We start from the raw sequence: 17,501 nt of genomic DNA, 5'->3' as shown, positions 1-17,501 counted from the left end.
GGGAAATCACTTTGATAGTTAGGATATGAACTTTTGATCACTTATATATATCATGTTTAACTAAAATTTTATATTATTATATTTTTGGCCCATAGTAAGTATCGAAGTCGACTCATCATCATTGCTTCTTCGAGGTTAGACTAGATAATTATTGGGTACATGTTGTGTATGTATTCACGCTATACTTCTGCACTTAATGTGCAGGATCTAAGGCGGGTGCATCTGGATATCAGTCAGGAGCGCACACTTGATTACCACTTCGAGACTTCACGATGAGCTGCCTTTTGAGTCGTTCTACAGCAACCGGAGTCTTCCTTTTGCTTATGTCACCACCTGGACTTTCCACCCTCGGGAGTCGTGATGGCGCCTACTAGTGAGAGCTAGGCAAGTCAATCCTTAACTACTTACTTCATTATCAAATTACTTATTTTACAATTAGAAGGCTATAACCTGAAAATCTGCGGAACTTTAAATAATTAAGCGGAAGATAACAATTAAACATCTGAAATCTGTGCCTATTACAGTTACTTAAGTCTCAACCACCCAAAACCTGGTGTCATAGTGTCACAAACTATCTAGGATTACTACATACAAGGTCTGAAGAAATAACAGTACATTGTTTCTGAATAAAGGAAAATGAAACAGGAAATAAAGATAGAGGGAGACGCCAGGGCCTGCGGACGCCTGCAGGTCTACCTTGGGTCTCCGGGTGGACTGAAGGAAGCACTCCGACTACTGTCTGAAAGCTGCTCCTGGATCTACACACAGTGCAGAGTGTAGTATCAGCACAACCGACCCCATGTGCTGGTAAGTGTCTAGCCTAACCTCGGCTAAGTAGTGACGAGGCTAGGACCAGACTACCAAATAAACCTGTACAGTTCAAATATATACAACAAAAAAGAAATACAGAAATAACCAGTCAATGTGGGAGGGGGGTACATGCTGTGTGGGAGATAACAGTTCCGAATAGAAAGGCATCAAGTAAAGAAAGGAACAACATAACTCGAATATCAACAAAAAAATCAGAAACCAACAATTTGCACGGCATCACCCTTCGTGTTTTTTCTCTCATCCTCACCCAAGCAAATATATAATAAAAGTGTGCACGACATCACCCTTCGTGCTTTTACTCTCGTCCTTACCGAAACAATCATATAATAAAGATGTGCACGGTATCACCCTTCGTGCTTTTACTCTCTTTCCTCACTATATAATCAATAAAATCGGCAAGGAATAGTACATCGTGCGGCATGACATCACCCTTCGTGCTTTACACTCTTTCCTCACAATAACAAACTATGCACAGCACCACCCTTTGTGCTTTAACACTCTTCCTCACCCAAACAACAATCACAAACAAGGGGCAAGGGAATAAACAAGATCATATAGGGATCCCGGCAAGGGAGCAATAATTAAATAATTAAATCCCAGTAAAGGAGCAACATCAATAATATCAACATCCCGGCAAGGGAGATAACCAATAAAGCAACAATATCCCGGGAAGGGAACAATTAAATAATTCTTTCCCTTTCTTTCACTTTTATTTCATAACTCACTTTACCACTTGACCAATGCTCGAAAGGGTTCAATCATCTCATATACTTTCACAATTCGTATTATAACTTGATCCAATGCTCCTCGATGCTCAAAGATCACAATTCCTTCCACAAACTTTTCACAACAATTAGAAATCATCACCAAGGTATGAAAGATACTACGAAATCAAGATATTCACAATTTAAAGACTCACGGTCATGCTAGACACCAACGTATAGATACTCGTCACCATGCCTATACGTTGTACTCAACAATTACCAAATAGAAAATAGGACTCAACTCCTAATCCCTCAAGCTAAGGTTAAGCCAAACACTTACCTCAAACTTCCACGGCCAACTCAAGCCTCAAACACCGCTTTTCCTCTCGAAATCGGCTCCAATTCAATTGTATCCATACATAATCGACTTCATAACATCAATAAATGTTAAACAATTCAAATCCAATGCCTAATTATAGCTTTCTAATCATTCTTCCCAAAAATCCAAAAAAATCGACCCCGGGCCCGCTTGGTCAAAACACGAGGCTTGGACCAAAACCGGATTACCCATTCACCCACGAGCCCGAATATATAATTTGTTTTCAAATCCGACCCCAAAACGAGGTCTAAATCCCAATTAATCAAAAAGCCCTAACTCTACCCAAATCCCTAATTTTCTACCCTAAATCACATGTTTTAGGCCTAGAAATCTAATGGGTGTTGATAAAAATGGAAGAAAACAAGTTAAATATTACTTACCCAAGAGATTATGGTGAAGAAATGCTTCAAAAATCGCCTAAGAGCTTTGGAGAAGAAGATGTTTGTGAAAGTTTTATAAAATCCCGAAAGTGTTCTGTTTTTTTGGCTTTTAAAATCACTGGGCGAAAATGCCCTTCGCGATCACGACAGACCTTTCGCGTTCGCGATGGGTCAGGCTGGTTAAGCCTTCGTGTTCGCGTAAATGGGCTCACATTCGCGAAGAAGGATCCCCTCGAGCCCTCGTGTTCGCGTCCAATGGGTCGCATTCGCATAGGGTAATTATCCCACCCCCTGCCCAGGCCCATTTGGCCTTCGCGTTTGCGTGGCCAAGACCGCGTTCGCAAAGGGATATCCCCCCAAGACCTCGCGTTCGAGACCTGAGCTATGCGTTCGCGTAGAAGGAAATTCCTTCAGCAACAAGTAACCCATCGCGTTCGCGTGGGTACTCCCGCGAACGCGAAGAAGGAAATACCAGAAACCCAACAGCTGAAAACCTGCAATTTTTCTTAAGTCCGAAACCTTCCGAAACACATCTGAAACACACCCGAGCCCTCGGGGCTCCTAACCAAACATACGTACTAACTCATCAACATCATACGAACTTATCCGTGCGATCAAATTGCCAAAATAACCTCAATAACAACGATTTAAACCTCAAAATCAAAGGATTTTTTTCTCAAACTTCATAAAACATCAACTTTAGCAATTTAAGTCTGAATCACGTCAAATGACATCCGTTTTTTACCAAATTTTACAGAAATGTCTTAAATCATATATAAGACCTGTACTGGGTGCCAGAATAGAAATATGGGCCCGATACCATCATGTTCTAATCAAATTTTATTTCAAATTTCTTTAAACAATTTCAGAAAATAATTTTCTTTAAAAAAATCATTTCTCGGGCTTGGGACCTCGGAATTCGATTCCGAGCATACTCCCAAGTCCCATATTTTCCTACGGACCCTTCGGGACCGTCGAATCACGGGTCTGGGTCCGTTTACCCAAAATATTGCCCGAAGTCAAATTAGCTCATTTTATAATCAAAACTTGTCATTTTTCACAGATTTTCATATTTAGGCTTTCCGGATACATGCCTGGACTGTGCACGCAAATTGAGGTGATGCTAAATGAGGTTTTTAAGGCCTTGGAAACAAAGATTTTAAAACAATCGTTCGTCCTCGAACGGACAGAAGAAGGAAGTACCTGAGTCGGGAAAAAGATGGGGATAACGGCTTCGCATATCGGACTCGGACTCCCAGGTCGATGCCTCAGAAGGCTGACCTCTCCACTGAACACGAATAGAAGGAAAACTCTTCGATCTCAACTGACGAACCTGCCGGTCTAGAATAGCTATCGGCTCCTCCTCATAAGACAAGTCCTTGTCCAACTGGACAGTGCTGAAATCTAACACGTGGGATGGATCGCCATGATATTTCCAGAGCATGGACACATGAAACACTGGATGCACGACTGATAAGCTCGGTGGCAATGCAAGTCTATAAGCCACCCCTCCCACTCGATCAAGAATTTCAAATGGACCAATAAACCTAGGGCTAAGCTTTCCCTTCTTCCCAAATCTCATCACGCTCTTCATAGGTGACACTCGGAGCAATACCCGTTCACCGACCATGAATGCTAAATCACGAACCTTGCGGTCTACATAAATCTTTTGCCTGGACTGAGCTGTACGAAGCCTATCCTGAATAATCCTGACCTTGTCCAAGGCCTCCTGAACCAGATCCGTACCCAATAACTGAGCCTCTCCCGGCTCAAACCATCTAACCGGAGACCGGCATCGCCTACCATATAAAGCCTCATAAGGAGCCATCTGAATACTCGACTGGTAGCTGTTGTTGTAGGTAAACTCTGCTAAAGGCAAAAACTGATCCCGCGAGCCTCTAAAGTGAATGACACAAGCTCGAAGCATATTTTCCAAAATCTGAATAGTCCGCTCGGATTGCCCGTCTGTCTGAGGATGAAATGCTATGCTCAACTCAACCTGCGTGCCCAACTCTCGCTGAACTGCTCTCCAGAAGTGCGAGGTAAACTGCGTACCTCGGTCTAAAATGATAGACACAGGCACACCATGAAGGCGAACAATTTCCCGGATATAGATCCCAACTAAGCTCTCGGATGAATAAGAGACTACCACAGAAATGAAATGCGTTGACTTGGTCAGCCTATCAACAATGACCCATACTACATCGAACTTCCTCCGAGTCTATGGGAGTCCAACAACGAAATCCATAGTGATCCGCTCCCACTTCCACTCGGGAAGCTCAATCCTCTGAAACAAACCACCAGGCCTCTGATACTCATACTTAACCTGCTGAATTCAAACACAGAGCCACATATGCAACGATATCCTTCTTCATTCTACGCCACCAATAATGCTGCCGCAAATCCTGATACATCTTCGCGGCGCCCAGATGAATAAAGTACCGGGAGCTATGGGCCTCATCTAAAATCAACTCTCGGAGCCCATCCACATTAGGTACACAAACTCGACCCTGCAATCTCAAAACTCCATCATCATCTAAGGTAACCTACTTGGCACCTCCACGCTGCACCGTGTCCCTAAGGACACACAAATGGGGATCATCGTACTGCCGATCACAGATACGCTCCAATAAAGAAGAACGAGCGACTGTGCAAGCCATTACACGACTAAGCTTAGAAATATCCAACCTCACAAACCGATTGGTCAAAGCCTGAACATCCAAGGCAAGAGGTCTCTCACCGACCGGAATATAAGCAAGACTGCCCATACTGACTGACTTCCTACTCAAAGCATCGGCCACCAAATTGGCCTTACCCGGATGATATAAGATAGTGATATCATAATCCTTCAACAACTCCAACCACCTCATCTGCCTCAAATTCAACTCCTTTTGCTTGAACAAATACTGAAGACTCTTGTGATCCGTGAACACCTCACATGCCACGCCATACAGATAATGCCTCTAAATCTTCAATGCGTGAACAATGACTGCCAACTCTAAATCATGAACCGGATAGTTCTTTTCATGAACCTTCAACTGCCGTGAAGCATAGGTAATGACCTTGCCATCCTGCATCAACACTACACCAAGCCCAATACGAGATGCTTCACAATAGACCGTATAAGGCCCTGATCCTGTGGGCAAAACCAACACCGATGTCGTAGTCAGAGCTGTCTTGAGCTTCTAAAAGTTCGCCTCACACTCGTCCGACCATCTGAACTGGACACCCTTTTGGGCCAACCTGGTCATCGGGGCTGCGGTAGATAAGAACCCCTTCACGAACCGACGATAGTAGCCTGCCAATCCCAAGAAACTCCGAATCTCTGTAGCTAATGCTGGTCCAGGCCAGTTCTTGACTGCCTTAATCTTCTTCGGATCAACCTAAATACCCTTTGCTGATACAACATGACCCAGGAATGCAACTAAACTCAACCAGAACTCACACTTTGAAAATTTAGCATACAACTGACTATCCCTCGAAGTCTGAAGAACTACTCTGAGATGTTGCTCATGCTCTTCCCGACTGCGGGAATATATTAAAATATCATCAATGAAGACTATCACGAATGAATCAAAATAAGGCCTGAACACTCGGTTCATCAAATCCATAAAAGCTGCTGGGGCATTTGTCAACCCGAACGACATAACCAAGAACTCATAATGCCCGTACCGAGTGCGGAATGCTGTCTTAGGGACATCGAATGCCCTAATCCTCAACTGACGGTAGCTAGATCTCAAGTCAATCTTTGAAAATACCTTAGCACCCTGAAGCTGATCAAACAAATCATCAATCATCGGCAATGGATACTTATTCTTGATTGTAACCTTGTTCAACTACCAATAATTAATACACATTCTCATCGACCTATCCTTCTTCTTAACAAACAATACCAGCGCACCCTAAGGTGAAACACTGGGTCTAGTGAAACCCTTCTCAAGCAAGTCTTGCAACTGTTCCTTCAACTCTTTCAACTCAAGAGGAGCCATACGATACGACGAGGTAGAAATAGGCTGAGTGCCTGGAGCCAAATCAATGCAAAAGTCAATATCCTTATCGGGTGGCATACCCGGCAGGTCTGAACGGAGGGAACTCACGAACAACGATCACAGAATCAATAGATGGAACTTCAGCATTAGAATCACGAACATATGCCAAATAGGCTAAACACCCCTTCTCGACCATAAGCCGAGCCTTCACATACGAGATAACACTACGGGTAGAATGACCAGGAGTCTCTCTCCACTCTAAACAAGGCAAACCCGGTAAGGCTAAGGTCACAGTCTTGGCATGACAGTCCAAGATAGCGTTGTAAGGTGATAACCAGTCCATCTCCAATATAACATCGAAATCGACCATGTCTAGAAGCAACAAATCCACACGAGTCTCAAGACCCCCAATCACCACAATACAAGAACGATGGAATCGATCTACCACAATAGAATCACCCACCGGTGTAGACACATAAATAGGAATACTCAATGAATCACTAGGCATGACTAGATACGGTGCAAAATAAGATGACACATACGAGTAGGTAGACCCTAGATCAAATAACACTGAAGCATCTCTATCAAAAATCAGAATAGTACCTGTAATGACTGCATTTGAAGCCTCAGCCTCAGGCTTGGCTGGAAGGGCGTAACATCGGGGCTGGGCCCCACCACTCTGACTACCTCTCTAGGACGGCCTGCTGCTGGCTGGCCTCCACCCCTGGCGGCCTGCACTCCACCTATAGTGCCTCTACCTCCACCTCTAGCACCTCTACCCCCACCTCTAGCTGGCTGGGCGGGCTGTAGAACACCTGGTGCCTATACTATAGCATGAGAACCCTGGTGCTGAGAGCTACTCGGTGCTCGAGGGCAAAACCTAGCAATGTGACCCGTATCACCACAAGTGTAACAAGCCCTCAGCTGCTGAGATGGCTAGCCCTGACGACCTGAATGACCACCCCGAAAACTCTGAAGCGGTGGTGTACTGATAGGAATAGGTGGTACACTGATAGGAGCAGGTGGTGCACTGTAGGACTGCTGATCAGAATAATGCATCTGAGGACCACGGCCACCTGAAGTACCGTGAGAAACCTGGAGTGTTGACTGAAAGGGCCTAGGAGGATGGCCTCTACCATACAAATCTCTACCTCCAGATGAGGTGCCACTAAATCGGTCTGAATGACGGGGCCTCTTGTCTAACCCATGACCGCCTCCCTGTGACAGAACCATCTCAACTCTGCGGGTCACATTGGCCGCCTCCTGAAAAGTAATCTCACTCCCAGCCTCTCTAGCCATTTGAAGACGAATCGGCTAAATAAGACTGTCAATAAACCTCTTCACCCTCTCTCTCTCCCTCTCTCGGTGGGGAGTATGATGAGAGCATGGCGAGCCAAATCGATAAACCTGGTCTCATACTGGGTAACCGTCATGGAACCCTGTTGGAGGCGCTCAAACTACCTCCGATAGGCCTCTCTCTAAGTAACGGGGAGAAATTTCTCCAGGAATAGCTGTGCAAACTGCTCCCAAGTCAAGGCTGGCGATCAGGCTGGTCTAGCTAAGCAATAATCTCTCCACCAAGTCTTGGCGGATCCAGACAAGCGAAATGTAACAAAATCAACCCCATTGGTCTCAACAATACCCATGTTCCTAAGAACCTTGTGGTAGCTGTCTAGGTAATCCTAAGGATCCTCAGTAGATGCACCGCTGAAAGTAGTAGTGAAGAGCTTGGTGAACCTATCCAGTCTCCACAAAGCATTGACAGACATAGCTGCTCCATCATCGGTCTGAGCTACCACATGCGGCTATATTGCCTCATCTGGCTGAACCGCTGGAGTCTGAATCTGAGGAGCTACCTGCTCCAGAGTGCGAGTAGCAGGAGTCTGGGCCCCTTCTCCAGCCTGAGAAACGGTTGGTGCTACAGGAAGCAAGCCTACTCGAGTGACACTCTCCATGAGGCCCACTAGTGGGACCAAAGCATCCTGAAGAACTAGGGTAGCAATAAACCCCTCTAGGACTTGAGTTGGGCCCATCGGAACTGCTGGGGCCGGAACCTCCTCATCAAAGTCAACCCGAGGCTCTGCCACTGGTGCTGGTGCTCGGGGCTGAGCTTTGCCCCTACCTCGGCCTCTAGCACGGCCCCAACCTCACCTTCTACCCCTCGTGGGAGCTACTACTGGGGGCTCGGGCTGCTGAGCGGTGGATGAGGAAGCGCGTGTTCTCGCCATCTACGAAAAAATAGAGTAGAAGTTCAATTAGCATTAAGAAACAAAACCGTACGACCAGAAAGAACAAATGTGTTGTTTTTCGTAACTCTGTAGCCTCTGGGGAATAAATATAGACGTCTCTGTACCGATCCCCCAGACTCTACTAAGCTTGTCTGTGAACTGTGAGACCCATGTAACCTAGAGCTCTGATACCAACTTGTCACGACCCGGACTTCCCACCTTCGGGAGTCATTATGGCGCCTACTAGTGAGAGCTAGGCAAGCCAATCCTTAACTACTTAGTTCATTATCAAATTACTTATTTTATAATTAGAAGTCTATAACCTGAAAATCTGCGGAACTTTAAATAATTAAGCGGAAGATAACAATTAAACATCTGAAATCGACGACTATTACAGTTACTTAAGTCTCAACCACCCAAAACCTGGTGTCATAGTGTCACAGACTATCTAAAATTACTACTTACAAGGTCTGAAGAAATAACAGTACATTATTTTTGAATAAAGGAAAATGAAACAATAAATAAAGATAGAGGAGACGCTAGGGCCTACGGACGCCTGCAGGTCTACCTTGGGTCCCAGGTGGACTGAAGGAAGCACTCTGGCTATTGTTCGAAAGCTGCTCCTGGATCTGCACACAGTGCAGAGGTAGTATTAGCACAACCGACCACATGTGATGGTAAGTGTCTAGCCTAACCTCGGCGAAGTAGTGATGAGGCTAGGACCAGACTACCAAATAAACCTGTGCAGTTCAAATATATACAGCGGAAAAGAAATACAGAAATAACCAGTCAATATGGGAGGGGGTACATGTTGTGGGGGAGATAACAGTTCCGAATACAAATGCATCAAGTAAAAAAAGGAACAACATAACTCGAATATCAACAAAAAAATCATAAACCAACAATTTGCATGGCATCACCCTTCGTGCTTTTTCTCTCATCCTCACCTAAGCAAATATATAATAAAAGTGTGCACGGCATCACCCTTCGTGCTTTTACTCTCGTCCTTACCAAAACAATCATATAATAAAGATGTGCACGACATCACCCTTCGTGCTTTTACTCTCTTTCCTCACCATATAATCAATAAAATCGGCACGAAATGGTAATCGTGCAGCACGACATCACCCTTCGTGCTTTACACTCTTTCCTCACAATAACAAAAAATTTACGGTACCACCCTTCGTGTTTTAACACTCTTCCTCACCCAAACAACAATCACAAACAAGGGGCAAGGGAATAAACAAGATCATATAGGGATCCCGGCAAGGGAGCAACAATTAAACAATTAAATCCCGGTAAGTGAGCAACATCAATAATATCAACATCCCGGCAAGGGAGATAAGCAATAAAGCAATAATATCCCGGCAAGGGAACAATTAAATAATTCTTTCCCTTTCTTTCACTTTTATTTCATAACTCACTTTATCACTTGAGCCAATGCTCCAAAGGGTTCAATCATCTCATATACTTTCACAATTCGTATTATAACTTGAGCCAATGCTCCTCGATGTTCAAAGGTCACAATTCCTTCCACAAGCTTTTCACAAAAATTAGAAATTATCACCAAGGCATGAAAGATGCAATGAAATCAAGATATTCACAATTTAAAGACTTACGGTCATGCTAGACACCAACATATAGATACTCGTCATTATGCCTATACGTCGGACTCAACAATTACCAAATAGCAAATAGGACTCAACTCCTAATCCCTCAAGCTAAGGTTAGGCCAAACAATTACCTCGAACTCCCACGGCCAACTCAAGACTCAAACACCGCTTTTCCTCTCGAATTCGGCTCCAATTCAATTGTATCTATACATAATCGATTTCATAAAATCAATAAATGTTAAACAATTCAAATCCAATGCCTAATTATAGCTTTCTAATCATTCTTCCCAAAAATCCAAAAAATTGACCCCGGACCCGCTTGGTCAAAACACGAGGCTCGGACCAAAACCCGATTACCCATTCACCCACGAGCCCGAATATATAATTTGTTTTCAAATCCGATCCCAAAACGAGGTCCGAATCCCAATTAATCAAAAAGCTCTAACTCTACCCAAATTCCTAATTTTCTACCTTAAATCACATGTTTTAGGCCCAGAAATCTAGTGGGTGTTGATAAAAATGGAAGAAAACAAGTTAAAGATTACTTACCCAAGAGATTATGGTGAAGAAATGCTTCAAAAATCGCCTAAGAGCTTTGGAGAAGAAGAGTTTTGTGTAATTTTTATAAAATCCGAAAAGTGTTATATTTTTTTGGCTTTTAAAATCACTGGGCGAAAATGCCTTTCGCGATCGCGACAGACCCTTTGCGTTCGCGATGGGTCAGACTGGTTAAGACTTCGCGTTCGCGTAAACGGGCTTGCGCTCGTGGAGAAGGATCCCCTCTAGCCCTCGCATTCACGTCCAATGGGTCACGTTCGCATAGGGTAATTACCCCACCCCCTGCCCAGGCCCATTTGGCCTTCGCGTTCGCGTGGCTAGGACCGCGTTCGCGAAGGGATATACCCCAAAGCCTCGCGTTCGCGACCTGAGCTACGCGTTCGCGTAGAAGGAAATTCCTTCAACAACAATTAACTCATTACGTTCGCGTGGGTACTCCCGCGAACGCGAAGAAGGAAATACCAGAAATCCAACAGCTGAAAACCTGCAATTTTTCTTAAGTCCGAAACCTTCGAAACACATTCGAAACACACCCGAGCCCTCGGGGCTCCTAACCAAACATACGTACTAACTCGACAACATCATACGAACTTATCCGTGCGATCAAATCACCAAAATAACCTTAATAACAATGATTTAAACCTCAAAATCAAAGGATTGTTTTCTCAAACTTCATAAAACATCAACTTTAGCAATTTAAGTCTGAATCACATCAAATGACATCCGTTTTTTACTAAATTTTACAGAAATGTCTTAAATCATATAGAAGACTTGTACCAGGCACCGGAACAAAAATATGGGCCCGATACCATTATGTTCTAATCAAATTTCATTTTAATTTCTTTAAACAATTTTCTTTAAAAAATCATTTCTCGGGCTTGGGACCTCGGAATTCGATTCCAGGCATACGTCCAAGTCCCATATTTTCCTACGGACCCTTCGGGACCGTCGAATCATGGGTTTGGGTCCGTTTACCTAAAATGTTGACCGAAGTCAAATTAGCTCATTTTATAATCAAAACTTGTCATTTTCCACAGATTTTCATATTTAGGCTTTCCGGCTACATGCCCGGACTGCGCACATAAATTGAGGTGATGCTAAATGAGGTTTTTAAGGCCTCGAAAACACAGATTTTAATATCACAGCTTATTTCCTGTCTATTTTTGTTTCAGACAGTAGAGTAGCATTCTTTTTTGTATATCCTACTAGGTTCTCATACACTTGTGACACCAGGTCTTGTCACACACTAGTAGACTTGTGGTCTTGGTTTATTTCTATGATTATGATTGCACTCAATTGCTTTCATTTTATTTATTTTAAATCTGTCATTTCTTAAATCTTTTAAATTAAGGAAAATTTAATTACTTGAAAATCTATTAAAAAGAGAAATCACGTGGTTAGTTCACTGTTAGTTTGCCTAACGGCAGCGTTGGGTGCCATCACGGCCTATAATAGAATTCGATCGTCACAACATGGCATCAGAGCACTAGGTTCACGTAGGTCTCACAAGTTATGAGCAGGCCTAATAGAGTCTTGCAGATCGGTACGGACAAGTCTGTACTTATCTTCAAGAGGCTATAAGGTGTTAGGAAACTACTATTTCTTCATCTCCTATCGTGCAGTTGATGTTATACTAAGTGTATTTCTCTTATTCTCTTACAAATGGTCAGAACGTGTACGACAGACGTTCCCTGGGAAGAGTTGCTCCCTCTGCTGCGAGAGGCTGAGGAAGAGGCTGGGGGAGGACACCAGACCGAGGTAGGGGACGAGGACGTCCCATAGTTTCTCTAGCTGTACCACCAACGGTACCAATAGAGGATCCTATTATTGAGGAGCAGGTCAAGGTTCCCTGCAGCAGAGCCAGCACCGGTAGATTTCATGTCATCACCGGACTTCCAGGAGGTTATTGGTCGTATGCTATGGTTCATGGATTTTATGACCTAAGCTGGTTTATTTCCAGCATACCCAGCCACATCTCATGCGGGAAAGGAGCACAGACCCCTACTACTCAGGCCCCTAAGCATGCAGCTACCATATGTCAGTCCCGGGTACACTACCCATGGGCGAGGCCTAGCTAGTGGTAGCAGCTGTACCTGAGCCTAGATCAGCTGCGACCGGCAAGCCGTAGAAGCTACTGGATAGATGGACCAGGCTTCACCCTCCTATCTTTGGGGGTGAGCGTCATGAGGATCCAAGGACTTCATTGATATGTGTAGGGACAGACTGCACAACATGAGTATATTAAAGTCTCACGAGGTGGATTTTACTACCTTTCAACTAGAGGGCAGGGCTCGTAGATAGTGGAAGTCTTATCTTATTGGTAGGCCAGTAGGTTATCCTCCCATGACTTGGGACCAGTTTATACGCCTTTTCTTGGATAGGTATATCCCACCCTCTTAGAGGGAAGAATTGCGATGTTAGTTTGAGAAGCTCCACCAGGGTCAGATGTTAGTGACCGATTATGAGGCGAGATTCTCTGAGTTGTCTCGCCATGCACTTATGATACTTCCTACTGATGTATAGAGAGTGCGGAGGTTTGTTATGGGGTTACACTCCGTTATTCAGGCTAGTATGGCGCGAGAGGTTGAGATGGGAACTTTTTATCAGCTAGTGGTGGAGATAGCCCAGAGGATTGAGGATTATCATCGGTGAGGTAGAGAGCAGATGCAGCGGGACAAACTGTTCCATTTTTCTGGAGAGTTTAGAGGTGCCCTAGCTGGGGGTAGAAGTCAGTTTGGGAGGGGTCAGCATAGCAGGCCCACATATCTAGCACCACCATCTCCTCGGGGTGCTCCAGTGCAACCTTATTTTAGTGTCATGCTAGGGAGTTCTTACCGCCCACTAGCTATTCAAGGTTCTTCCAGTGGGTATTCAGGCCATCAGGATTCTTCCAATGCCTATTTTAGTGCTATGCTAGAGAGTTCATACCGCCCACCAACTATTCAGGGTTCTTCCAGCGGGGTATTCAGGCCATCAAGGTCAGACTTTAGGGCAGCAGTCTATAGTACCGAGGGGTTGTTAAGAGTGTGGGGATCTGGGTCACATGAAAAGGTTTTGTCCTAGACTTCGGGGCAAGGTAGTAAAGTAGGGACATCAGCCCATAATTTCAGCACCAGCTGTCCGACCGCCCAGAGGCAGAGGGCAGACGGGTAGGGGCTGTCCTAGAGGTGGAGGCCAGGCAGGGGGAGGTCAGCCAGCTTCTATTCAGTCAGGTAGAGGCCAGCCAACCGGCGCTCCAGCTAGGTTCTATACGTTTCCAGCCAGACCAGATGTAGTGGCCTCAGATGCCGTGATCACATGTATTATTTCTATCTGCAGTAGGGATGCTTCGGTATTATTTGATCCAGGGTCTACCTATTCATATGTGTCATCTCTGTTTGCTTATTTCCTAGATATTCCTCGTGAGTCTTTGGGTACTCCTGTTTATGTGTCCACTCTTGTTGGCGTTTTTATTGCTGTGGATCAGATCTATCGGTCCTGTATGGTCATATTCTGTGGATACGAGACTAGAGAGGATCTTCTGTTACTTGATATGACCGACTTTGAGGTCATCCTGGGCATGGATTGGCTATCCCCATATCACGCCATCCTTGATTGCCATGCCAAGACTGTTACCTTAGCGATGCCAGAGTTTCCTAGATTGGAGTGGAATGGTTCATCTGTCAGTACATATAGTCGGGTTATCTCTTTTCTAAAGGCTCGACACATGGTAGAGAAAGGTTGTTTGGCTTATCTAGCTTATGTTCGGGATACTACCGCAGAGACTCCGGGGATTGATTCAGTGCTAGTAGTCCAGGAGTTCTCCGATGTGTTTTCTTCTAACTTTCCAGGCATGCCACCAGATAATGATATCGATTTCTGTATTGACTTGGCTCCAGGTACCCAGCCTATATCTATCCCACCGTAACGTATGGCTTCGAAAGAGTTGAAGGAACAGCTTGAGGAGTTGCTAGCAAAGGGGTTCGTCAAACCAAGTGTATCACCTTGGGGTGTACCAGTATTATTTGTGAAGAAAAAAGATGGGAATATGCAGATGTGCATTGATTACCGCCAGTTGAACAAAGTTACCATTAAGAACAAGTAACCATTGCCGTATATTGATGATTTGTTTGACCAGTTGCAGGGTGCTAGGGTGTTCTCTAAGATTGACTTGAGATCGAGGTGCCATCAGTTGAAGATTCGAGACTCGGATGTTCAAAAGACTACTTTTCATACTAGATATGGCCATTATGAGTTTATAGCGATGTCCTTCGGCTTGACTAACGCCCCAGCAATGTTTATGGACTTGATGAACGGGGTGTTCAGTGATGTGCCGTAGAATTTCGGCACATTTGATACCAATTACTTAGCTTTTAGCTCGTTTTTAATGCATTGTTAGTTAATTATTATCAAGTTTGGTTGTTTTGTAGTGCATGAGACTTGAAGACCCAAAAATATGGAAAAGAAGTCAAAAAGTCACAAAAGGACAGAAATGCTGCAAGTATGCGACCGCAGAAGTCAAATGCAGACCGCATAATCACCGCAAGCTGAAGCAAAGTTGCTGGCCAAATGAAGAGAAAAATATGCGACCCATTATGCGGTCGCATAACACTTTTGCGAGCCGCATAATGACCGCACATTTTCAATTGAAGAAGTTGCTCAACACATCTGCGATGGGAAAATGCGGTCGCATAACAGATATGCGGACCACATAATTCATCTATGGTGTACTCCTGGGACTGGTGATCTACACATCTGCGACACAAACAAAGATTATGTGGACCGCTTACATGGTCTGCGACCATTATGCGGTCGCAGAAGTCGTCTGCATGGGCAATTTTGTTCGATTTTGACCACGACTTTTGATCCACTATAAAAAGAATAACTAGGGTTTTGTGAGTCATTAAGTCTGAAAAAAGGCCTACATTGATAGCATTGAATACTTCATTAATTTGGAAGCTTGTGAAGAGAGATTCTTGCACTTTTGTAAGATTTATGACTTTATTTATTGCTTTGTTCTTGTATTTTAGCATGAGTAGCTAGTTTTCAATACTAAGGTTATGGACCCTAACTGGTTGTAATGTTAATAGGTGTTTAACATTGAATATATATATATATATATATATATATATATATATATAATGGTTGGTTGATATTTATTCATTTCTTGTGCTTTATTTATGGTTAGTGGTTGCAAACATTAACTTACTCCATCTTATTCTTTCTTTACTTGGAAAAGTGGGTTAGATTTTGGTAGAAATGTATCAATAACTCAAGACCTTAAATCTTGTTTAATAGAATCGCTTAGGAATAAGTGGGTTCTACTTGGCATAAATTGGTTGTTCTTAATTGCAACTCTTTTATATTTGAAAAAATTATAAAGAGAAAGTACTACCCAACCATTAGGAAATACTGGGTAGTCATGTAGAAACCATTTGTATATAAAAGCACCTTCCGTTAAAAATATATCATATTAACACCTATAGCATTATATTTCATTGACGGAGACACAACCTTGGTTTCCTTAATCAAATTATTCACATTCTCATAACAAAATTAGCATCTTATTAATTCACAACTATATCATTCTCTTGTTAAGCTAAAGGAATAGAATTACGACCTAAGTCAAGTTTCACACTACTCAAGTAAACATTTCACACCTATTCCCTGTGGGATTTGACCCCAACCTTGTTGGGTTGTTATATTTGACACCGACCGCCTTACACTATTTAATTAAAGTGTAATTTGAGCGTATCAAATTTTAGCGCCGTTGCCGGGGAATATGATTTTAAAATTACTAATTGGTGTGTTCTTTACTTTACGTCTTCTTCTATTCCATCACACTTTGCTTCTTTGCTTGGTGTTGATAGGAAAACATGGCCAAATATGACGAAGAAGAGAATCCTTTTGCGGACATAGATGAGTACATTGAGGATACAAATTCTATTGTACCTCCGAGAGTTGACGCTACCACTTTCAAGGTGGAATACGGCTTAATCCTAATGCTCAAAGCAGAGGGGTTTTTCAGAAATTCCACCGATGATGATCCGACACAATATCTCATAAACTTCTTAGTTGTGTGTGCGATGCACAAGCAGAACAACGTCTCAGATGATGCCTTAATATTGAGGGTATTCAAGTACTTACTGACTAGAGAGGCAAGAAAATGGATTCAAAATCTACCAGCAAATTCCATCCATTCTTGCCTGAACTTGTCCGATCATTCCTAGCTAAATGATTCTCACAAAGCAAGAAATCTGAGCTCCGAGATAATATTTTCTTTTTCAAGCAACTATCGGGAGAACATCTACATGAGGCATGGGATCGATTCAAGTTATATTTGGTGAGGTCGCCGAATTATCGTTTTCCAGATTCTATTTTGTTGGAGAAATTCAACATGGGTTTGGATGCTATGAACTAATCTATAGTCTAAAATGCAGCTGATGGATCTTTTATGGATAAAACATTTGCGAGGATCATACAAATCCTTGACAAAATGGTAAAATATAACTAATCTTGGCACTCAGAGGACACCACGAGTGGAATTGAATATGGTACTCCTTCCTTGACCAACATGATTAAGGAGAACCAAGAAAGAGACCAAGTAATTACCAGGCTTGCCACCAACGTCAATATGTTGACAAAGATGTTCACTGAAAGCTAAACAAAAATGGTGAATGTGGTGGAAGATGTTCAACCCACATCAAATGAAGATTATGAGGAAGAAAATTATGTCAACAACTCTCAAGAAGGATATCAAAGGCAACAATACCAAGGTTCAGGACAACAAAACCAATGGAGGCCTGACCCGCAAGGGCAAGGCAGCCAACAATGGCGAAA

At 43.4% G+C, this 17,501-nt stretch overlaps 1 protein-coding gene across 1 annotated transcript; it reads left to right on the top strand.

The window, feature by feature from the left end:
* Window positions 1–13,253: 13,253 nt before the first annotated feature.
* Window positions 13,254–14,589, top strand: LOC138883725 (uncharacterized). The gene is made up of 2 exons (XM_070164432.1): window positions 13,254–13,330; window positions 14,001–14,589. The coding sequence occupies exons 1-2, from the start codon at window positions 13,254–13,256 to the stop codon at window positions 14,587–14,589; spliced, it is 666 nt and encodes a 221-aa protein (XP_070020533.1).
* Window positions 14,590–17,501: the final 2,912 nt, after the last annotated feature.

The sequence above is a fragment of the Nicotiana sylvestris genome, chromosome 12 (assembly GCF_000393655.2).
Source record: "Nicotiana sylvestris chromosome 12, ASM39365v2, whole genome shotgun sequence".
Classification (NCBI taxonomy): domain Eukaryota; kingdom Viridiplantae; phylum Streptophyta; class Magnoliopsida; order Solanales; family Solanaceae; genus Nicotiana; species Nicotiana sylvestris.
The sequence above is the reverse complement of the archived record's forward strand: the minus strand, read 5'-3'. Positions and strand labels throughout refer to the sequence as shown.

What these genes read in the sequence shown, in the direction of transcription:
- LOC138883725 (XM_070164432.1), top strand. Translation starts at nt 13,254, where the DNA reads ATGGCGCGAGAGGTTGAGATGGGAACTTTTTATCAGCTAGTGGTGGAG. An exon ending in AGGATTGAGGATTATCATCG is followed by an intron (nt 13,331 to 14,000) that starts GTGAGGTAGAGA and finishes TTCTATCTGCAG; the next exon opens with TAGGGATGCTTCGGTATTAT.